Here is a 14,696-nt window from a genome sequence, read left to right as displayed (position 1 = left end):
AAATAATGATTTGGTAATGACGTCGCAATTGTTATTATGATGATAATTAACTAAAAGCTTAGGTTGAATACATGATTTTTGAAAAGTGACTTGTCATCATTACGCATTATTTATTGAAAGAAGTAATTCATTACTTGCAATACATCAATTCGTTACTTTTAAAAGTTCGCTGTTTTGAAAAGTAATGACAAAAGTAACGTTCCATTCCTACATCTACTGAAAGTAACTTCTCATCCCTACATGATAACTAAAAGGCAACAGGGAATTCTGAAACTTTGCTTTATTTTAACTGAGAGACAAAAAATAATAAATGAAAGACAGTACAAGAATATGTCATTATATTTACATTATTGCATTTACGTGAGAAAAAGAGTAAAAGTGAGAGAGAAGGAATAATACATATTTTTTTATATAAAAACATCAGCCGCATATGTATAAACTGATATTTACCTAATAAATTAATTTTATTTACATATATTACATCAATATTCAAGGTAAAAAAATAAGTTTGTTCTTAAACGTGAAAGGCTCTACGTGTAATAAAAAAATGTTTATTATGTATGTTAAAAAAATGCAGTATATTCAGTTTTGGAATAAATTAATATGCAAGCTTACTGAAACTTATCAAAACATAATATGATTAAATACTTAAAATATACGTATTTGTTTCTCGATAACAGAAAAGCTACTAACACTTATATCATTCCATATCTTCATTACAGTTTGATATAGATATCAGATAATATGATTAATTCATTATAAAAATATATATGAAAGATATACGTAAAATTATGTATTACACAACAAAAACTTTTTTTAAACAATATAATATGTTAAGCAAGAAAAGAAAAAGCAAATGAAACAGAAGAAATACCTTTTTATTATCTAATAACAACAGTGAAATATAAATATAATTTAATTCAAAATTGCTGACATAAAAAATAAAATTGTGATCAACACATCGTCGTTTTAATTTAATTTGTTTGCATAAGATAAACATAAGTATAATTTTTATGGTAACAAAATGTACAGAAAGAACGATACATGTGTTTACATAAATAATAGAAGATATATTTATACAGAAAAACTTATATAACTACAATACTTATAAATGATTTAAGGGAAGATAGTCTTCATGTACAACATGTACAATATATTGATGATTTCTCAGTCAGGCGTATTTCACAACAATGGATCCTGAAAAGAAAAAAAATTGTATTAATATTTTTTGTATCATGAGGACATTGACGATTACGTACTAAAAATGCAAGTATTAACACATAATGTAATAAAATGTGATAAAAAAAAAACAATTGAAACAAAATTTTAATAAATGCGAACAAAAAGAATTGCAAAATTCAGACAACTGCATAACGTAATAAAAATTTTATGATTTTTAAACACGTGGTTATTGTAATTTTTATACGCAAACATTACTGTGCAAAGTTCAGGGACAATACAAAAGATTATATACCTTAATTTGAATGATCGAGGCTCGGAACATTCATTATCTGAGAACCAGGTAAAGTACCATGATGTCCATAACTGAAAACGATATGCACTAATCAAACTAGACAGCACACTTCAAAAATTGATTGATTTGAAATATATTTAACACATTGATATTTTAAATTCTTGATTTAAATAAATAATTAAATTAATGTAAGAGTTATGTAAAATATACGTAGAAAAATATAATAGTGCTAAGTAAAAGATAAATAAAACAGAATAGAATACAGAACAAAAATAATTTTAAATATATAAATACAAAACTCTTAGTATTCAAAATATAATAAACAGGAAAAAATAATTAAATTGAATTAACGCTAATGTGTTAACATAACTATATAGAAATTAAAAATTAAAAATAATTTTTTTAAACTCTCTAATAATTGTTAACTGTAATAAAAATTCATATTCCGAAATTAAGTAAAAAATTAATTTAAAAAATATAACTTTACGCATATAGAATATCTTATAAATTCTTTTTAATCTACATCTTATACATTCTTTTTAAACTACAGTTTATATTCTAAAGATTTTTGTCCTTCCGAGCCACAAATCATCAGTTCTAATTAGTAAAGATACCGATACTGACATAAAAATTAAAAAAAAAAAAAAAGATATTGGACGTTAAATGTTTGCTTCATGTAAAACAGCTTAAAATATGCATGTAAATCAATGAAAAAAAAAAATTATTTTAAAATAAACAGATTCTAAAAGATCTCATGAACATTCATTTGTAAATATTTTTCGTAGATAACTTCTGTAAAAGAAAAAGAATAGGAATATGTGTCATTACTGAGTACTATGTCAGTTTTAGGACACATTTTATCATATAAACTTATTTTTGCTTATCTCACGAAAAAGTTAATTAAAATTACCAAATTACAATCAGTATTATAAAAACTGCTATATTATTTAATAAAGGATACTTTCTAATTTATATTTATGTTTCTAAAGTTTTAGCTTTTATTTAAGAAATATTATCCAAAAAAGAAAATGGTATGTCAATATCGGTGACCTTTATTTTATCATTAATATTCATGTTAAAATATTATTTTACGTTAAATGTCAAGAAATACAAATTTAAGGGGCCAAAATGAATAAGCATAACCATGTGTAAATTGATATGAAAAGCTTTCAAAAAGTATATGAGAAGAGATAAGAGTGACATTATATAGAGTGACATTAATTAATTTTATCGTGTTGACATTAATTTTATGAATACGTAACACTATTTCTTACCAACAATGAAAAGTACAATCGTCACAGTGATGCTAATAATGATGATCCTCGATTTCACATTCTGGAGCCATGCTCTTCGTTGCGCTCTCTTCGCAGCTTCTCTAAATTCATTTCCAGCCATACTGAGACGATCGCTTGCTTGCTGTAAGTCCTCCAGTTTCTCGCCACGATCCATTACTTTTTGAACATTATCTCGCATCACGTCCGTCACCTCTTGAATTTGCAGCTTAACGCTTCAAATACAAATAATATCACTTGCACCATAATCTCAAATGTATTAATTTGCATATAATATCATATCAATTATAAAATTATAAATTAATATCATGATATATCGTAAATATGAAGATCAATTCAAGCCTAATACAAGATTAAAAAGCACGTGCTTTTTTCAATTACTTTTTTTCTTAAGTATCTGTAACAATCTACATTCGTTCTTTGTGCACTAAAAATAATTCTTCTAATTCAAATAAATTTCAATTTTATTTAAAAATGATACTATTTTTTGCTCAGCAAAATCACTCAGCAAAATCAATTATCATAAATTTATTCACGCTTCAGAATTGTATTCGTTATGAATTTATAAATTATTTATAAACAAGCCAATTATTATTCTACTTACTTAATTGTTATGTACGCGTGCTATTATACATTATATTTATATTTTGTTAACGAAAGTACAACATTGATGTTATTCTACTTTTATTGTGTCAATTTGGATGTTTTCTTTAATATATATTATTACTTTAGCGTATATATTATATATATATATATAAATCCTTAAAATATAGAAATTAAAAATCATTACTTACGTATCCACTTTATTGTCAATGCTTTCATTTCCACTTGATGTGCTGGGTCGACTGTAATTGCATATTTTATATTAATACATTTGTATTAATTAAGGCAATTACCGGAAAAATATAACAAGATCCGAACAAACAAAAGTAAATATAATATGTAAATTGATCATTTAGTTTAAAATGTAAAACTAGTTTATACTAAATGTTAAAATAAGAGATAACTATTTTATTATTTTAATATTTTTTTTAACCAAAAATGACATTTACAATATTTTTATAGAAGTTTTTACAATATTTATTACAATCGATTATATAAGAATAATTTTCTATATTACGTGAACAGCATCTCCTCATCGAAATCGCTGTCGTGCTCCAATAGCGATTCCTGCAAAAGAACAGTTTAATATACGTCAAGTTTCCCGCCAAGCGTGACGTCACTTTCGAATACTGCTTTGTTTTTTGATATACATACTCCGATGCGATGATCATGAGAGATACTCACTTTCTCATCGTTGTCCGCGGTTTTGATGTCATCTTTGGATAAACTGCGTTTGCCAGATGACAACATATTCTCGGGAAAATAGGCCCGCGTATCACTTGCAGGCTATAAATGATTGATTCGCACACCTGAATGATTTGTTGCGACGATTAGAATTTAACCTTCCACGAACACCTCGGCCATTTTGACAGAAACCATTCTGTTTTACCGGCCTCGTGACAGTCGTAAGGCAGAATGCACAGAAACCGCAGATCAATACAGTAGATGGCACCATGAGCGATGTACAAATGTACAATAACAGAACAAAATTATTTTTTGTTAAGGGGATCCTAAAGTGAAGTTTGAACTCCAACGAGATCGCTGTTTATCGAAACAAATGCGATACATCTTTAGCGTGCTTTATCCTAAGGATGTCCAACGGATTTTGGGATACGCGTCTTTTAGACGACGCGACGTCCGTGGGATATTCATAAGGTACTCCATGAGATATCACAAATATGTCATTAATTTTCAAACTGCAACCTTTGCTGTACTGTGGACATTTCTATGTTGTGTGATGAAAGGATTTGAATATAGTAAGATATCTTAAAACATTAATATATAGGATACCTTATAGTATCCTACAAAATTTTATATCTTATGATATTTTACGATATTTTTTTGGAATATCCGTGGAATCGCTTTTGTCAATATGACAATTTGAGTATGTATAATTGCGTACATTGTCTGCAGCCCCTTTTTAGTTACAATACTTTATTAATTAAGTCTTATATTATTATTTCTATTAACTAAATTTGTTATGAATATTTTACTTGCTAAGAAACAAGTAAGTCATCTGGCATGATAACAATTACATCGAATTAAAACTATTTCTTATCGTTTTAACTTATCTCTAATCTTTTTGAACTGTTTATTTTTAATCAAAAAAGAAACATTTTGAAAAATAAATGTTATTATGTAATGTCTTTTTTGTAGAAAATTTTGTAAGTATAAGTTGAACGTGTGTATATATGTGTTTCCTTTTATAGCACACGTATTAAATAAATTTTATAAGTTTAGTTTCACTAAAAAAATACTGCCTATCTGTCATCTGAACGTACAAATAAATAATTATTGTAAACAAAAAAAATTAATTTCTATCGCGGTGTCTAACTTACAGCATTGATAATATAATGTTCGCGTTCAGCGTTGCGAAGAAGATCCGTGAACGCTCGCTACTATTGGATGATATAAAAAATTCACTAATAACAGCGAGTGCTCAAGTTGCGGATCCGCTCCGCAACAGTTGAGTCTGCTGAACGCGACTAATATCATATAAATACATAAAATTAGTAGTATCAGAAACTACCAACTGACAAATGCATACAGCAAATTCAATAAGATAGATGCACAATATTACAATCCCATTTTGGAGAAAAAAAATAATATGTGCATTATACGCACGTGAAAAAATTATATAATAATATAATACACTAATTATCTCGATCTTCCTTATTTGACAATCAATTACTGAAAACAAATAATTATAAAAAAGAATCGTTAAGAAGCGACTATATATGTATATAATCCGCAACAATGATTTAATAAATTTATATAGAAATGTTCAAAACGTGATACAGTTCCAAGTATCATTGATTGATTATTTAATCGGTCTGACAGATGACAAAAGTATCTCGACAATAATGCATTCCTAACGATTCAATAAAGAACGGAAATACATATATATCACTTGCAGAAGTATTACTCTCATAGAAGCTGACGCAAACGCGTGTAATACACTGAATCAACTATAGCTTTATCGTTCAATCATCGTCTTCTTGATTTAGATCTGAATTTAACTTTGTGAATTTATATTGCACATTCTTGTCTTTAGATAAGTTTTCTATTCCCAGTTGTACTAGAGAGAGAGTTCGTGTTTTTTTTTTATTATTTTTGTATCTAAAACTTTGCAATTTTCCTTGAATCATATATATTCGGCATTGCATTTCATAATACATATCCTGATCTTGTGTGTGTGATAGTTTTGAAGATTGATAATTTTCACGTTATTGTGACGTATAGAATGACGTATTTGTGTCATAGTATTATTACACATCATGCAACATTATCAGTTCTCCGTAATTTCCCATCGTTATTTCGAAGAATTTTTTCAATTATAACATCATACCGGTCATACATATATCTAATAATATAGAGTACCTATATTACACTCTGAACAATGACTCATGCTTGTAGCAATTTATAGAAACTATGTTAGTATTTCTTACACGTGAGAACTTATTATTAATGAATGACTCATATGCTTACAATTAGAAGTTTCATTTTTCACATGCAGATAAAATCTAATAAATATATGTTCACATACAAAGCGTTGGAAAAGGGGCAAAGCAAAAGTATTTCAAATAATATTTTTTATATATATCTTTATACGTATATCATATATTAATAGCCTTTACATTACATAAAATGTGAAGATTATATACTTTCACATGTAAAACAAAATATATTTTCTTTCCAATTTCACGGATAGCAAACGACATGCCAGCTTTAATTCGCCACGTCATAAGATATCGTCTGTATCTCGATTTTGTAACTCTTAACGACAATTCAGTATCATTATAACAATACTTATAAATTATCATTAAGATTAAATTATAGAATCGGGATACTGGCCAATGCTCTCTCGCAGTTTTAATCGCAGAAATTATTTACAGTTGTTGAAAAACCTTTTGTTAAAAAACAAAAAGGTAAAAATTATTGGGAGTCAAAAAGTGTCTGCCCTCCTAATTAAATTAGTACCTATATGTCCATATTTAAAAAAAAATTTGTATATTCTAAAAGTTACATTAAACTCTACCAAAATTTTTCTCATTAGATATATATACATCATAGAACATATGTACATCTCATTTATCTTTTGTTTATGGTACATCTAACATGCAAGTTGATTCTTTCTTAAAATTAGTATAAGAAAAATATAATGTTTTCTTTAAATACTTTATTTTTATTCATCAAAAATAGTCTTTTCAATGCGCATTTTATGCATATTAAAATAATGTTACAACATATTTTTCTTTTCATTATCCTAATGACATGAAATTATTCTCTACATTCTCAGCTTCTCATACTCACACATTTACTTCTTATAATAAAGACTAAAAAGAATGAAAGGCTCCCACCACTAAACCATCGTAAGCATCATAAGGGATACTGCACGCACCCCGATGACGTTCACAGTGGGGTGCTGATACCAACCACCCACCTACGTCTCGACGCCTGTCGGCGTCGGTCTAGCGACTAACGCGATCGGTCAGAACACGCGGTACCAACGTCGCAAGAGGACTGGCGGTCGACATTGTCGACAAAGGTCGGACCGGTTGCATTCAGTCGTATATTCCACCTCGGATTACATCGATCATCCGAATTCGATCTTGCTTGATGAAAGCGAGATCTTGGCACATTCTCCAATGCCGTCGTTAAGGACTTTTCGCATCGAGTTCGACCGACCGGGCGCTACTTACGAGCCTGGCGAAATCGTCACCGGCGACGTCATCGTTGACCTGGCCAGAGAGAAGACTATCCGAGGTAAATAAACGTACGGTACGTGACTGCCAGGCGCGGCACAAGGCTCGCAGTATCGAGCGATCGCACCCAGTCGTCCCAGTCATGCCAGACTTGCTCCGCACTCGCGCATGCACATTGTTTACAGCTGAGCGCGCAGTGCTGTAGTCATTAAGTGAGGAATAGATCATTTAATACCGTTGTTGAAATCTGTATATTTACGTTTCACAAAGCTGCACAAGATATTACACTGTCACGGACTAAATGCACAAATAGTAAAAAATTTCAACGCGCAATAAAAAGTAAAAAAATTGTTCAAAATTTAAGAACATCTATAAATTTTCAATTTTAATAAACGAGAGTACCCATATAAATGACATAAAACTTTTGTGTATTTTCGTAAAATACATTTCATATCAGTAAATAACAAAGTTGTAATTCATATATTTATAATTGAATTTCCCTTTGGGGCGACTAAGGACGCCATTTCATGAACGGATTAGATACTGTACTGGCACTTTAGACTGCGCGTATGCGTGAGTGCGGGGCATCAGGGCATGTTTGGCATCACTATCGCACCTCTAATGCCATTGGCGCCACACCGACAAGAGCGTTTGGCGCCAGCGAGTGTATGCAGGCATGGATATATGTGTGCGTAAAAATGCGTGCAGTGCGAAACCAGGGCTGTAAAAAATTGGATGTTTATAAGCTCTCGGAAAAATACGTCATTTAAATCGCTCATGATGAACAAATATTTGAATAGATTCTGAATAGAAAAAGTAAAAGAAATCGACGAGTTCAACCGAAGAATTCTTCGAATATTAATTAGCGTCTTAAAAAACGGATTCAAGAACCTCAAAATTTTATAAGTTGGTAAAACAGGAAAAAAAAACCGATAATTATTCTAAAAAAAAGTATTGTTCTAAAAAGGTATTCATTACAATGAAATGAAAATTGTCAAATATAGAAATTTCTGTTACATTATAATGCGATGCATTTATATAGCAATCAAATATAGTCATAATTAAATATTACTACAATATATGCATTCACATAACACAATAGTTTCTATGTCAATATTATCTACAATATACATACACCACGGAAATAATAATTTTCTTTTGTTGGTGGTTATTTAAATGTGCTAATTGTTTGTGTGTAAATTTCTATAGGGGGTTGTCATTACTGACAAAAAGTCCCTGTCATAAAAATATCATTATCAAACATTCAACGTGACATTAAATATTGAGACCATATGGACGAAATGTGGCATGAACATTCATGTTTTCTAGCTTTCATGTTTCAATATTAAAACAGTAACATTATGAAACCTCTTTTCTCTACAAAAATGTTCAACAACTTTATTAATTTATTTAAAAAATTAATTAATTAAATAAAACTTGTTTATTTAATGTTAATTGGATGAAACGAAAGAAATGTCAATTAGATATATGGTCATACCTAGTTATATCGATTCGTGTTATCAGAAACGATATATATACTGACAGTAAGCAAACAAAGACGCTCTGAAATTGTCTCGCTCTCGTATGCGTTTTATAAACAAAGTCGTAGTTATCAAAATGCATTGTACATTACTTTTGATGGATAATATTGGAGTATATACCAGAATATACTGGGTGTAAAAAAGTTACTTGTAAATTTTTATTTTAAGCAATTATTCATGAAATAATACGAAGTGTTTAAATATTATAACTAACTGCGAATTACGTTTAAACACCGAAGTGTGCGTTGGATGCAGCATTACCTACATGCGATTTATAGACCAGTTCAAACGGTAAATTCTTATATAATATATATCTCAAAAATTACTGCTTGATATAAAAATTCATAAATAACTATTTATTTTATTTATTTTTTCGAAAACTTTCCATGGAAATGTCTTACAATTTCATTCGAACATGCATTTCACAATCTACATTTTCAAAGTTGCAAACAGTCCAAAAATTATCCACAGGTAATTTTCGCGTGGCTACTATTCGATTTAATTCAATTCTTAACAAATTTAGCCGAAAAGGATCAACGTATTCTGGAGCAACAATAGTATATGATATATATCAACTTCATAATTTTTGCAACTATTTTTGTATATCAGTTATTATAACTAGTTAAGTAACATGTCAATACTACATATTTCTCGTGTGTTGAGTATTATTGATACGTTTCAAATGACATTGAACTTCGTGTGAGGTATGTTTTAATATGTCGCATCATTGTCACTAATGCGCAAGTCTCCTATATATCTTATATAATCTACGTGAAAAAAAACTAGTAGAAATTTTTTTTTATTCTAGTCAAAATATCTTTTTTTTTTTAAATACAAATACATATACGTATATTATTTCAGGATCTTTTCCAAGCCATTATATCATTCCCGAAATTTTCAAGAATTGTCTAATTTATTAAAATTAATTATTAATTATCTTTCTTTGTCAAATATATGTATAAAAAGAAAAATGGCTAATCAATGATAATCATTGTAAAAAACACAACAATAACTGGAAATTTCTTTCAGTAATATATTTATTTTAAAAAATAATAGAGATAAAAAGAGATTGAAACGTATTACTTTTTCATATTACATTTGAATAAAAAAAATGTATAAAAATAAGAAAACTAAGGATATCAATATTTCTTTGATTCCAGCGTTGAAATTATCGATTAAGGGAGAAGCTAATGTCAGCTGGGAGAGAAAAAGGATTACCAAGGATTCCGAAGGACGCAATCACACCCACATTGATCATTTCCGAGCAAACGAGCAGTATTTTAATTTAACTTATTACTTATTAGGAAATACAGCAGGTAACATTCACAAGATTAATCTATTAGATTAGAAATAGAAAAAATCACCTGAAGAATCATATAGAAGAATATTATATAATAAAATAATTGCTCGATCAACTTTATTAACTGAAATCAGTGAATCGGGAACCGATTTCAGTTAAGATTTTTTTTCTGATTGACTATTAAATAAACGAAATACACATATACACACATTCTAAATTTCAGGCAATGGGGAGGTACGGATGTCAGCGGGGTTTCATAGATACTCATTTAATTTTTCATTACCCTATAACATACCATGCAGTTTCGAACATACAAACGGTCACATCAGATACACGATGAAGGCTGTTATTGATCGACCCTGGAGATTTGATCATGAGAGTAAAATTGCGTTTACCGTGGTATCATCTTACGATTTAAACACTCACAGTCATCAATGCGTAAGTAACATCGCTACACAAAGATTTTTTTGCCTCTATAATTTTTACACAGAAATAAACTCCAAAAAATGAAGATACTGCGCGCGATGACGTTACCAAAATCGAATAATCTGCTTTTCATTAGATCGGCGTAGATGACGAAATAAGCGAAAATTTTTGTTGTTTCTGCTGTTTCAATTTGGGTTTGATGAAGATACGTATCAGAATACCGACGACAGGATTCGTTCCAGGACAATCGATAGAAACTATGGTCAACCTCGATAATGCCAGCAGTGTCAATGTGACAAAGATCTGTGTTAAATTGGAACGAGTAGGTATAGCTATGTAACTAGCGTATCTATCAAATTAATTTCAATCAATATAGCAATTATGATCTCTTTTTCTATTTATAAAGTCCTTAGAATTTCATGCGAGATCACCATATAATACAACCAAGACAGATAAGGCGATTTTAAAAGCCCAGCAAAGAATGGGACCATTCGGCCAACAAGCTGACATTCCATCACGATTACAGGTTCCGCCAATACCACCATCCCAACTGGAATACTGCAATATAATAGATCAGAAATATTCTTTGCGCATTACCATCCATGTCTCTGGGATGTATGTGTATATTTTCCCAAAGCATACTCTCTAAATCTCATGGAGTGAAATCTCACTCGAAGAGACTGAGAATTAAGTCAGTCTTGAAAAAAAGAGTGAAAATACTACCACTTATTCAAAAGTGACAGACTTTTACTCTTTTTAGAGATTTACTCTTTGGATATGAGATTCATTCTAAAGGAATGAAATCTTAATTCCTTTTTTGGAGCGAAGTTTCGTCTATCCTGATATTACATTCCAAAAAAAGGGATTAAAATTTCACTCTTTTAAAGTGGATCTCATTCCAAAAGAATGAATCTCACTTTAAAAACAGTAGAAATCTGCTACTCTTGAACAAGCGTGATATCTTCCTTCTTTTTTCAAGACTGGCTTAATTTTCAATCTCTTCGAGTGAAATTTCACTCCACGAGATTTAGAGAGTAGCAATCAAATAAAAAGCAATTTAACTCGTGCGATTGTACATATATATGTTACAGTTAATAGTTAGCTTTTTTAATGAATTCTTAACATTTTTAGGAACTATTTTGTAATTATTTGCAACAAATGTTCCGTAATTTACGAAAATAGAAAATCGTAATTAAATTATACTGATTAGTGATTTTATTAAGAAATCACTACAATTTCCGCCATATTGCAGGCATTGTAGCGTTACCAAGGTTTACCCAATCTTGATCGGAACAATTCCATTACGCTCTACTATTTCATCTGCATCTTATATACAAACCATGCACCAGCCTACAGCTCCTAATGTAATGCAATACGATTATGATCCACCGCCGCCGATGCCGACATCTCCAGATTACGCACCACCAAATACGCCTTATCCTCAGGCAATAGGTTTTACCTCGCCAAATCAACCCGGCACATCGACTGACCCGTGGGACATACGTAAGCAATATTTTTTGTAAACAATTATGTTTGAAATTTAATATTAAAGTTTGAAAATAAATAAATATATGATATCATATCTTTCATATCGTATAATTGAATATTTTTTTTTATTGTTTTAATTTAATTAGAAGTATAAAAAATTAAGGTCAAAAAGAAAATATTTTTTGTGACAATATTTTTGTTATATAGAATTAAGAAATAAAAATATAATTTTGTAAGATTTATTATAAAAATTTGATCTGCATGTAAAAACTCTAACATGTTCCACATATTAGTGTCGCTAAATTTTTCACTTAAACCATTTGATTTTGACTTATAGAAACATCATTATGAAATAATTGTTGATATCACATATATTGTAATTATGATTTTAAATGATATAATATTGATACATTATAGTTTTTTTTAATAATCATTTTAGTAATTTTTGTAACCATTATAAAATACATATTATTCAACAAATATGACAAACACAAATAAAAATACTGTGATGGTCAAGTTACTTAAAATTAGCCCAGCACGGAACATGTTAAAGTATACAATTTTAAAAACATAATATCTTTTAAAGTACTGCATACGTAACATATACATTCACACAGGATTATACAAGCACTTAATCAAGATCCAACTAAACCGTTAAAGATATTTATTTTCTATTGGTTGTGTTCTCACATGTACGGTCCTATGAAATTTAATATTGCTTATTGTCTTTATTTAGCACCACCATCATATGAAGAATGTATGCAAAGAGCAGATAGTATCAAAGATGAAGATGAGTCAAATTACGTACATGGTGCCAACGAGCCTTTCGCACCAAGATATCCGGTCTTCAATTTCACAACGCCATGTAAGAATAAAATATTGTTTATTACTGAATGTATCATTTTTGATACTACATTTTTAACATTTTTTTCCAGACCCACCTAAAACATAATCAAAAATGGAATGCTTATATTCTGAAAAATAAACTGAGACAAGGTGAATACACCACGTAGCATTACGAGTACTTCTTATTCGACGCATTTGTGGTAACAAAGAAGTCAAGAAATCAAAAACAGCCTAATTGCTACTACCTCATATATAATATCTTGTATAAATATATTATTCAACTTTTTTAAGTGTAAATTGATCACGTATACATATTTTTATACTATCACACTGCTTTGTATGACTACGAGTGTATTGTGCAGCATGTTTCATGTGCAGAATATATGTATAATATATAATAAAAAAATATAATTTTGCAATATGTACTTCGTATGCCATGTTTATTTATATAATAACAATTAACACGCTAGAATATGCAAAGAAAAATGTCGGAATAAAATCTGCAAAAAGGAGTATGCAAGGAGGAACAATAAAGATAGTTATGCCAAAAATGGCATATTTACACAATTTATTTTATATTTCAACATCATATCATATCATCGAGTCATATAATAGCAAAAGTAACGTTAATAAACAGGATTTTGAATTTCGATTAGAACAGCAGGGATAACAAAATGGAGAAAGACAAGACAGGAGGGAGGGACGAAAGAAGAGGGAAAGGAAAGAGAGATTCATTGATAACTTGTGCAAGCGAATCGATTTGAAGAATTTAGAATTGTGAATGTGAAAAGTGCAATATATGGAAGTCGGAGAAGGAGCGAAAAATATAAAGGAAAAATATATGATACAATCGTGAATTTAGTGCGTGAATGTTCACTTCTATATGAGATTTGCTATTCTACAATAATTGTATTCCAAATTTACAGCATAGCAAATGTACATGGTATTATTATTCACATTTAGTCACCAAATGCCCGGCAAACATATCATTGTAGGAACTGAACCCATCCATTTCGACGCTTTTAACAACACTGCCTTAAATATTGACAAAGGAATACAACCAATCTTTTTTCGATTTAAAATTAAGTTTCGATATGTTAAAATATGTACAAAAATAAGAAACATGTATTTTCTTACAAGTACTTCTTCACATATTAAAGATATCTATAACTAAAGATCGAACTTCAAAACGGCCGTTTTATTCAGTGGAACGCGATTTATGTGATATCAACACATCACTACATATTACTATTTCAATATCATACGCACACAAACACAAAAATATTTCATAAAGGATTTTTGTATAAAATTAAATGTCTAACTGTAAGTTTAATTTAAAATTTTAAGAACTCCACGTTGTTTCTTCATATAATCTACTAGTATAAAGATTTTAATTCATATAGTATCTCTTAAAAAAGTTGAGAAATCCTTTACGACAATTGTGTTTAATTGGTAAAATAAACGATTTTAGAATCTCCTTAAAAAGGTAGAATCCTTCTTTGAAAAAAAAAAATTTTTTTT

At 29.4% G+C, this 14,696-nt stretch overlaps 2 protein-coding genes across 3 annotated transcripts; one reads left to right on the top strand and one right to left on the bottom strand.

The window, feature by feature from the left end:
• Positions 1–1,119: 1,119 nt before the first annotated feature.
• On the bottom strand, positions 1,120–4,230 carry LOC108783328 (synaptobrevin homolog 2). 2 transcript variants are annotated; one of them, XM_018551874.1, is made up of 6 exons: positions 4,054–4,230; positions 3,887–3,936; positions 3,561–3,611; positions 2,749–2,981; positions 1,475–1,545; positions 1,148–1,197 (listed from the first exon to the last, which is right to left on the bottom strand). In XM_018551874.1, the coding sequence occupies exons 1-5, from the start codon at positions 4,117–4,119 to the stop codon at positions 1,508–1,510; spliced, it is 438 nt and encodes a 145-aa protein (XP_018407376.1). In that variant the 5' UTR covers positions 4,120–4,230; the 3' UTR covers positions 1,148–1,197; positions 1,475–1,507. The 2 variants fall into 2 exon arrangements, with proteins under 2 accessions (XP_018407377.1, XP_018407376.1); XM_018551875.1 differs by lacking the exon at positions 1,475–1,545 and having other exon boundaries at positions 1,120–1,197.
• A 265-nt stretch (positions 4,231–4,495) lies between these two features.
• LOC108783316 (arrestin domain-containing protein 17) lies at positions 4,496–13,543 on the top strand. The gene is made up of 9 exons (XM_018551861.1): positions 4,496–4,524; positions 7,169–7,635; positions 10,276–10,431; positions 10,639–10,853; positions 10,978–11,163; positions 11,248–11,456; positions 12,094–12,344; positions 13,066–13,194; positions 13,265–13,543. Exons 2-9 carry the CDS (start codon positions 7,518–7,520, stop codon positions 13,279–13,281), a joined length of 1,281 nt encoding a protein of 426 aa, XP_018407363.1. The 5' UTR covers positions 4,496–4,524; positions 7,169–7,517; the 3' UTR covers positions 13,282–13,543.
• The last annotated feature ends 1,153 nt before the right edge of the window (positions 13,544–14,696 follow it).

Source organism: Cyphomyrmex costatus, unplaced genomic scaffold (genome assembly GCF_001594065.2).
Source record: "Cyphomyrmex costatus isolate MS0001 unplaced genomic scaffold, Ccosl1.0 scaffold148, whole genome shotgun sequence".
Lineage (NCBI taxonomy): Eukaryota > Metazoa > Arthropoda > Insecta > Hymenoptera > Formicidae > Cyphomyrmex > Cyphomyrmex costatus.
Note: the sequence above shows the minus strand (reverse complement) of the source record. Positions and strands in the feature narration are given on the sequence as shown.